General features: G+C 39.4%; 1 protein-coding gene across 1 annotated transcript; it reads right to left on the bottom strand.

The window, feature by feature from the left end:
• Positions 1–1,196: 1,196 nt before the first annotated feature.
• Positions 1,197–9,329, bottom strand: LOC144254182 (serine protease FAM111A-like). Its single transcript, XM_077797203.1, has 4 exons — positions 9,293–9,329; positions 5,400–5,514; positions 1,532–3,289; positions 1,197–1,211 (listed from the first exon to the last, which is right to left on the bottom strand). Exons 2-4 carry the CDS (start codon positions 5,478–5,480, stop codon positions 1,197–1,199), a joined length of 1,854 nt encoding a protein of 617 aa, XP_077653329.1. The 5' UTR covers positions 5,481–5,514; positions 9,293–9,329.
• Between the last annotated feature and the right edge of the window lie 380 nt (positions 9,330–9,709).

Below are 9,709 nucleotides of genomic sequence, written 5' to 3' on the forward strand. Positions count from 1 at the left end.
TCTTACTTCTAAACTAAAATCTCATTAAAACACACTTAAAGTAGTGAAAGTCTATTAATTAAAAGCCTACTACTATGAAGTACCTCTAAAATATATCTATGTTAATTTTATTCTATTTTCAATTTCCAAGGTCATTTCTTTTTTTCATATGACCTATTCAACTACTTTCTTAAAGATCTTCCTTGATCCTGGGTCAAAGCACACCAATTTTTATGTCTTTGTAAGCTTTAACTAAAGGGCAGCCTTTATCCCTCAACCCATTTGTCATTTATGTTAAATATGTGTTTTCCATTTTTATCATTAGTTTCTGTGTAAGGCCAAGGAGGGTCTATTGCTTGGGGAAATGTATTTTTATTAGCCTCTTGTCCTCGAGGGGGATACCATAAGCTACATACGGTGGTCCTCATACTGTTGGCACAGCAATTGTTTTTCTGTAGCTAGGCCATTGTACAGGTTGTGGCTTTAGGATGGGGTTGGGGGGCTAATGTAAATTGTTAACCATGGGATAAATATTTCTTGTTGTTCAGGCTTAAGGAATAACACCATTGTTTGTATCCTGAGAGAGACTGAAATGCACCTCATGACATGTCTCAATTGTATCCTTAGTCTCATTCTGGGAATTTTCCTGCAATTTCAGGCAATATGTCTTTTATTATTGATTGACGTATGCCTTGCTATCCATATCACGAGGATCATAAACAAAACACTTAACATTTCTAATGGTTCCAGTTTCTAGATGGCGTGGCCCGGCTACAGCATCCCCCACACTGTGACCCTGTCAGACAGTGGCTACAGGAACACCTTCACCAAAGAGTGGATATTACTTCTGACTTTCCAGGACAAGTGTATTCTGACATTTAGTAATATGAGAATCTCAGAAATTGTACAAGATTTTTGTTTGTAATCATTTCTAACCAAGCATTTAACTCTTCAGTCAACATTAACTACAGTGCCATATTTTGCTCCTGATTGACCCACACATTTTTCTCACCATTTCCTTTCCATGTGTCAGATATGGGGGATAATTGGTAAACAAGTTTAAGCTTCTGCTGTGAAGCAAGTGAATTTAGGGGAAGAAATGAAAAAAAAAATACATCAAGTTACTGGAGATTGTCATCATAAATGTTGCTAAATCATATCAAGTCTTCATTTTGCTTGACTTTAAAATAGGGGTAGCTCTCCTCCTCATAGGGTTCTTAGAACTTATTTCTCTAGGGGATAGAAAAATGCTTGGCTCATGGAAAGTGGCCTACAATATTGATTATTCATGTTTTATGAAATTGACCATGGAATATGGAATAAAATGGGCAATCCCCTTAAAGTTGGTAAGTGGACTAAATTCTCACCAGTCCTCAGTACTCTTGACTTGGCATTTCTACATCCTGTTGGTTTATTTTTTTTTTATTTTTTATTTTTTTGAATTTTCACATTTATTTATTTTTTCTTAGTTCTCGGCAGACACAACTTCTTTGTTGGTATGTGGTGCTGAGGATCGAACCCGGGCCGCACGCATGCTAGGCGAGCGCGCTACCGCTTGAGCCACATCCCCAGCCCCATCCTGTTGGTTTAGAAATACATCATTATACCATCTTTCATGGTTTTGCTTAATATGTGAGAGGATACTGTTCATAGCCGGACCAAACTCAATGATATGAGCCTTCTCACTCAGTAGCGGACACGTGGTGCCAGCAGCATGCATGGCCACCAAAGAACCTTTTGAATCAAACACCGGAGAGCCAGAAGACCCCAAAAAAAAGGTGGTGTCATAGGTAATCACATCAGGATTTTGAAGCATTTCCTGGAAGCTTCTTTGAGTGTACATGTGGATAAACTCAGATTTATCGTAACCTGCTGCTGTTCTCATCTGAATCTTTTCCTTACATTTCTCTTCTCGTTTACCCTGAGGAATCACAACACAAGCATCAGTATACTTCTTTTCTCCATCTGGATGGCCAATAATATATATCAAACCACTAGACGGTATAGGACCAATCCCATTATACAGTCCCGCAGGTACTTCTTGTCCATTTTCTTTCAGTTTCAGGACGGCGTAGTCAAGAGTTGTGTCAGATATCTCAAACCAAGGTTCAACGAGAAAGCAGTTGTCTTTTGTGACTGGGGTATCTTCATAATCGAATTTCACCATTACACATTGACTGATTATATCTGCCCACTGGCTTGGCTCTATTCCTTCTCCCACGATATCGTTTATTACATGCCGACAAGTGAAAATGAACAATCCCTTAAAAGCAAAGCAGGTGGCACAGCCTTCGATTCCATTATTGTTCCAGAATATGTATCCCACTGAGTCACTGAGTTGTGCAAGATGTTTGATCACTTTCACTGGAGTTGAATTTTTTGTGAGTTTCCAAAAATTTGTTTTATGCAATTCAAACAGAGAAGTATTCTTCTGTCTTTTTTTCATTTTATCCTTCAAGTTTTCCCTGATTTTTTCACTTTCTCTTTTCAAACAGGGATACTCTTCCACAATGTACTCTTTCAACACACGGGTGTTTCTTTCTTCTACTTCATTGTTTTGAGCAGCTGCTGCCTTAGGGTTCATTACTTGATCAGCCTCAACTTGAAAGAGCTTACCTTCTAACCCATCTATCAGCTGTGAGTTTTCTAGAATGGAATCCAGATTACCAATGAGCTTCCAATTGTCAGTCTCCAAAAAGGGAAGAAACCTTCCATCCTTACACATGGTGTCCTTGATAGTTTCTCCTTTGAAACCATAGACACAGAGTTTGTTTCCTTCTTTGTGAAGTTCCCCACGCTTCACAATTCGTTTTCTGGTCTTCCCAATTGCATGAATGTAAAATTTGACCACGTCAGTAGATTCCTGGTTGAGCCGGCCAAATACTTGGCCATCTTCTTTCTGCTTGCTTTTACTTTTGGAAAATGTAATTACCACGTGGCTGTTTTCAGGAAAACAACTGAGCGGCATTCCAAGGTTTAAGAAGCCTTTAATTCCTTCTATGCCACGCACCAGCATTTCCTTACCTGGCCGAGTCTCCATAGCTTTTCTGACAGCATCAATGGTCTTCAGCCCCGCCAGCAAGCTGTCCCCCTCACTGCATGTGAGCATGTATTTCATGTTCTTGTTTTTTCTAAGGTTTACATTCAAGGTAATAGTAATGATCTTGTTTGGAGAAGTGGTCTGGACTTTTGGAGGTTTCCTGGGTGAGTGGGAACTTTGATCCTGGGTGTCAGTTATATCTCTTGGCCTTTTTCTAGATTGCATCTTCATTTGAATAATACCTGAATTGTTCTGCTCTTCTTTTGAGACCTAAAAATATATGTTAGACGAAAAACCTTGAGACTCTGAATAGAACCCTAGTTTGTTGTTGTTGTTGTTGCTTGTTTCCTTTTTAAATATGCAATTCACAGAATTTCTATGGGAAACTCATACTCAAAAAACCAGTGAATATAATTAGATCTGAGTTTAACTTCAGCTCTAGAATATAAGCTGAGCAGACTGTCACATCAGTCAGATAAGCTCCTAATAAGATACACTGGTGCATTTTTCTGAGACACATGCTTAAAAAGCTACCAGCTTTCTTAAAGTGTCACTTCATGTCTTGTTTACTATTCTCAGCTGTAAAATTTTTACTTTTCTCAAACACAGTGATAAACTGCACTGAAAATTTTGTTCTTAAAATACCAAGTTCATGGGCTGGAGTTGTAGCTCATTGGTAGAGCACTTGCTTCACATGAGTGAGGCACGGGGTTCGATTCTCAGCACCCACATAAAAATAAGTAAATAAAATAAAGGTCCATCAACAACAAAAAATTAAAACCAAAATTTTAAAAAAATACCAAATTCAGCAAAAATAAGTCACCATGATTTATTATTAGGCATTACATTTTGAACAAAATCCTCATTAGCTAACTGATTATCTGATCATAAAAATAGTTATTTCTAATAATGAATACGTTCATTCACCCAGAACCTATCATGCAAAAAACTTATTTCCTCTATGACATCAATTAATCCCCCAATTCTATGAATTGCGAAGAAACAAATATGGCCTCTCTTTGTATTTTTGATGGAGAAACTTAGGTATAGAAAGTTTTTCTTGTGAGTACCTTTCCTAGCATCATGTAATAACCACTAAATGAAGTGAGTGCCAGAATACCAACACTTAAGTCTAATATTCCTTTCCATGACACCAAACATTTTTTCTTGGTAAAATTTGCATTCATGACACTCATTTTTTTTGGCAGGGGCAGGATACCAAGAGTTGAAATCAGGGGCACTTGCCCCATAAGCCATATCCCCAGGCCTATTTTGTATTCTATTTAGAGACAGGGTCTCACTGAGTTGATTAGTCCCTCACTTTTGCTGAGGCTGGCTTTGAATTCATGATCCTCCTGTCTCAGCCTCCCAAACCACTGGGAATACAAGCATGCATAATACTGATTTTTATAGGGTATCATCTTAAGAACCAGGAGTTGGCGAAGGGGAAGGAATTAAAGAGGATTACTCAAACAAGACAAAAAAATTAATGAAAAATTAAGAGCAACTGCTTATGAATAGGACTTCAGGAAAATGTACCTATGTCTAAAAGGTACATTTTCCTGAAGTCCTACTTATTACGGTGAGGGTATGAACAGGCATGGAGTCATATGCTAGCAAGGCTACATTCTGGTAATGGGAATAACAAAGCCAGGATTGTCGTAAAGACTAGGCCTAACATCATTGTGTAGCAACATGACTGGCATGTGATAGGGTAGATTTGTTAAATACTAGTAGTCTGGGTCAAAGAGATAAAAAGAACACAAGTTAATGTAAATTTACTTGTGCTATGTGTGCAAATCTTCAAAAGGCATCTCTAAAGCCTAATGCTGTCAGAAACATCTTGCTCATGTACCCCACGGGAGCATTGCAACAGAATTCCAACTTGTCAAAGTATTCTTGGGCACATATAGGAACTTTTGAAGGAAACATATTAGAGGTAAACTCTTTTACCTGACTAACATGGTTATGGTAAGAATAAACAAGCAAAGAATTTGTTTCATAAACTGTAAAGCACTGTACAGATGTAGGTTATTATGATTCAGTATATCAGCCACACTTGGCATGGTATTTCTGTGCTATAAAACAGATTACTTTTGGTTTTGTTTTATCCAAAGTTTAATATAGTTATTTGGTTTTTATGGTTGTCCAGGAATTACTACCAGTTTTTTTTAAGGGCTAGTGTGATACGACCAAAATTATTATATATATATATATATATATATAAAACAAAGTGGATGAGAAAGGTCTTACCTTATATAAATATTTCCAATATATAATGATATGATTTCTTGGCAGGAAGATTTATGCAATACAGACTCAAGGATGGCTAAATCTAACATTAGCATATTCATTACATAAATAGTGTTTACAAACATACCTGAACAAAATAGTTCTCTATTTTCATGTTTTTTTTCACATCAAACAAGTTCTTCTGTGACCTGCGATTCTTACAGCTCATGATGACTTGAAGATGAACTAGTTCAGCTGAAACACTAATTTAAAAAAGGTTCAAGTTAGAACAGTATCTTCATAGCTGTCATTAATTATGTAGAGGAAGAGATGAACTTCCTTCTTCAGCTCTGTTCTTGCCCTCCCCAGAGATATTAACTTAGCAAATAATTTATCCACCAAGTATTATCACCCCAACAATAAAAGGTTCCTTTTATAGAGCATTATATGTGAGTCACTACACTTGACACTTTATGAAAATTATCTCTAACTTCGAATCCCAACTACAGTGGGAAAGAGGTTATATCTAGATTTATTTTTTTAAACTTGGGGGAAAGGATAGCTTAAAGAAGAGAGATCTGTCCAAGTGCAAATATTAAAACCCAGAGAAAAATCTGTAATTGGAGAATTCAAAAGTGTGTTCTTCTACTTACCTTGAGTTAAAATTTGATCTCTATTTAAGATGGAGATTCCAGAGATGGTAAAATTTAAGGAAAAGGGTAGGAAAGGAACTGAAGATAAAAGAAATTTGGAATGGGATTTCATAAAGTAATCTGAAAAGTTTACATAAGCTTCCTCTCTACTTTTCTCCCTTCTGTTTTCATAAGACCCTGCCCCCACTGCCTTTTTAATTCCTTATTTTCTCTCTAGCTTTTGCATATGAGAGGAAACATTCAACCCTTGACTTCCTGAGTCTGGCTTATTTCACTTAACATGATGTTCCCCAGTTACATCCGTGTACCAACACATGACATAATCACATCCTTCTTTATGGATGGGTGAAACTCCATTGTGTTTATATACCACATTTTCCTTATCCATCTGCTGATGGACACCTAGACCATCTCTATTACTTGGCTATTTGTAAAAAAAAAAAAAAAAGAATATTGTATTTCTAAAAATGAAGGACATTTTCTTTTATAATCACAACACTAATTTGTTAAACCCCAAATCCAGATGAGGTGTGAAAGTTGCCTTTAATTATGGCTTTTAAGTCTCTTTCATTCTAGAAAAAGCATTGATCTGTCAAAGTGGACAGAAAAGCTGTGGAATGTTCACTTCTTGGATTGCTTCTTTCCCTTGTCATTTTACTTATGCACTCTCCTCTGCACTCTTTGGCAAGTGGAAGTCATCTAAAGACTGTGCTTATTCTTGTAACCACTTCACTATGGTGCAGGAACTTCTCAGTTACTGGTAATGAGTTTCTAAGGAAATCCAGTTAGCCTATGTGAACCTTAGTTTCCTGTTTGTAAAAAGAGACAATTATTTTAAACAAGATATGAATATGAAAATGTACTATATCAATGACAGTATTTATAAGAACTTCTGGGCTCAACTATAAGATTGCCACTTCCCAGTTTCATGACCTGTGAAATAACAATTAACTACTTCCTGTCTCATTTTCCTTATCTAAAATGAGGGCAGTATTAGAATTAACTTCTGGTGTTGTGAAGATTAAAAAGTGTCCTTTAGAACAGTGAATGCCATTTAATAGGCTGCCCAGTAAATATTACTGCCAGTACTAGCATCAGTGTCAAAACACTTAACCAAATGTATACTTTTTAAACATCAAAGAAGGGTTGGAGGTGGTAAAAATAGACAAAGAATTGAGGAACTGAGCCGAGCTGTAAGATCTTTGAAGGCAGAAAATATGGGTGGGGTGTCACTGTTGATGATGACTCATCTAATGATGTCTGAGAAAGAAACTGCTTCAGAAATAATTTTCACACCCACTACAAAAGGAAAACAAATCAAGTAGAAAGAAATATGTATTTTAGGATTACTGGCTTGTATATGAGCAGCTGCAGTGGAAAAGGCCAAGATGTTAAGTATACACCCCAATACCACCCCCGCCCCACACATGGGTTTCAGTATCTAGACTGAACAGTGTTATATCAAAATGTGAAGGACTTTACCGCTCTGCTATTCCATCCCTGTGTTATAGTGGGATATGTCTGGGTTCTACTCACCTAAAGGACTTGCTTTACTTCCTACACTAAAGGGATAAAAGTAATACAGCCTGTCCTGGATCCCATCTCCACCTGACAGCTCTCCTGGAATTTCTCATTCTCATATTCTCTTTTCTTCTCCCCTCTCCTCTCACTTCTCCCTGTTCCCCTTTCCTTTGCCTTCCTGGGATACTTCTAGCGTCTTCTTATTTCCCTGTCCTTCTCCCCACCTTGACCTTCCCCCCCCCCGCCCCCTCCCTAGGCCCCCGCCCCCTCCCTGGGCCCCCGCTTCCCTCTCTTACAGTCTCCCACCAGGCTCGCCCACCAGGATGGCTCACCAATTCCGCGGGCTCCCTGGCTGCTGTGCTGATGGCACACGCAAATGTCTGGCATTCAAATCCCGCGCCCGAGTTCCACAGAGAGGCAGCTAGTCTGGCCAATGAGAGTGCGCCCACTTAAACTTGGATTGGACAAGACAGGATGGAGGTGGGACTAAGGGCTTGAAAGGACCGCCCACCTTTCTGTGAGTGGCTGTTGCCCCTGCCATTTAGTTACTTTCTTTGCCTTCTCTGCCTGTCAGGCCTCTTCTCTCCTAAACTACCCCATCTCCCACCTCCATCCCCCTCAGTTCCTTGCTTTTTTGGACCTCTGGGAAGAGGGGGAGACTGGCTGTTCCTGGCCTCAGGTGGCTCTCCAGGGAAGCATCTGATTTTGTATTTATTTCAGACAGCGCCATCAGTCTAAAACCAAAATCTTCTGAATGTCTTGGTCGTCAGGGCGAGCCCGGGAAACACATTTATCAGAGCCCATGCCTGTTCTCTTAATAATGATGATGATAATAATAATAATAACAATAAAAATAATAATAATAATTATAATTATTATTATCATTTACAATAACAGAGACAAAGTGCATTGTTGCTAAAAATAAGGTAGATTTTCGCCAACCATAAGAGTTTTTTTTTTTTTTAATCCGAGAAGATAATTCAAAAGGATTACTTAAAAGGTTTCCTTACTCCTAGGAACAAAATAGATTTGCACTTGGGAAACACAACAAAAAGGAACTGGATTTCAACTTAATGAAACAGCTACTTTACCCAGCTTTGGGGGCGGGGGCAGAGGGCTCTTGGAAGGTGGTTTGAAGGGACCTCAGCAGGGAACACTGATTCTGGGTTGAGGGGTGTTGGTTAAGGTGGAAGAGGCTGATTCGGTTTTGCAGGGGTCTTCAAGAATGGCAAATGCCTGCTTTCAGAAATGTCATCAAAGCAACCTGCTGATAAGACAAAGCCAAGCTTATTGTTTATGAGGTACTGGAGACTAATAGCTTGACAGCATTCTGGTAGTTTCCTGGGGAGGGTAAAGCAAAGCTGGGCTAATATTGAGATTATGAAGTCTGGTTTAAACCTGGTCTTTAGTGTGTGTGTTTGGGGGGTGGGGGATTAGATAGGATTGGGTAACAGTTTAGGGTTGGTGGATATACCAAAGTTAGGATTTTGAGGAGAAGGTTCAAGAATTCTTGAGTTGCAACCTGTTCTTTGATGCCTTCTAATGAAGACTGGTTGGGTCTCTGAGGACGTTACTGGAATAAACAATAAAAACACTTGCAACTTTCTAATTTCCTGGCACAACATGCCTGGACAGTAAATTTACGTTGATGAAAGCAAGACAAGCACATCATTTTAAGCACTGCAAAAGAAATGCATCCTTTCACCTATCTCTGTTCTTTTTAGGTTTCCAGGAACTGCAGGTACCCCCTCTAGAAAAGATAGCAAGCATCCAGGAATAGAGGATTTTTCCTCCTGCTCTCTACCAGCCCGAGATTTTTCTGCCAATGAATTCTCCCAGCTAGCCCAGAACCAAAGGGGTAACTTACCTAAGAGGAAGAGTCCCTTCCAAGTCCAGCGACGAACTCTGATGAACTCCCAGCACCACTACAAGGGACTTTTCCCGCCAGCACTGGAATCGCCCTTTCCCGGTAGAAATGACGTGCCTAGCCAATGAACAGAGAGATCCTGAGCTCCTCTTCTCTTTCAGACAGCAACTGGCCTCCTCTGAAGCCAATTGGCCGCGCTCTGGCCACGACGTGGAGCTGTTCCAGGGCTTCCGCATAGTTGGCGGGTGAGAGTGGATGGCAAGGTCAGGCGGGGGAGCGCTCCCCCTTTCTCTCCTTAAGCGCTGCTTTTTCTGGCCAGAATGACCACGCCCCATAACTTTATTACCTACTGCACCTGTTTCTTTTCTCCCAGTTCCTCGGGAAGTATTAAAAAGGACCCCAATGGGGTTAGAGGGA

This window comes from Urocitellus parryii, chromosome 4, assembly GCF_045843805.1.
Source record: "Urocitellus parryii isolate mUroPar1 chromosome 4, mUroPar1.hap1, whole genome shotgun sequence".
NCBI lineage: Eukaryota > Metazoa > Chordata > Mammalia > Rodentia > Sciuridae > Urocitellus > Urocitellus parryii.

Bases quoted from the DNA above. Each gene is read 5' to 3' on its own strand.
- LOC144254182 (XM_077797203.1), bottom strand. From the start codon at position 5,480: ATGAGCTGTAAGAATCGCAGGTCACAGAAGAACTTGTTTGATGTGAAA. The intron at 3,290-5,399 runs GTATGTTTGTAA...ATATATTTTTAG, and splicing joins TAGAGAACTATTTTGTTCAG to GTCTCAAAAGAAGAGCAGAA.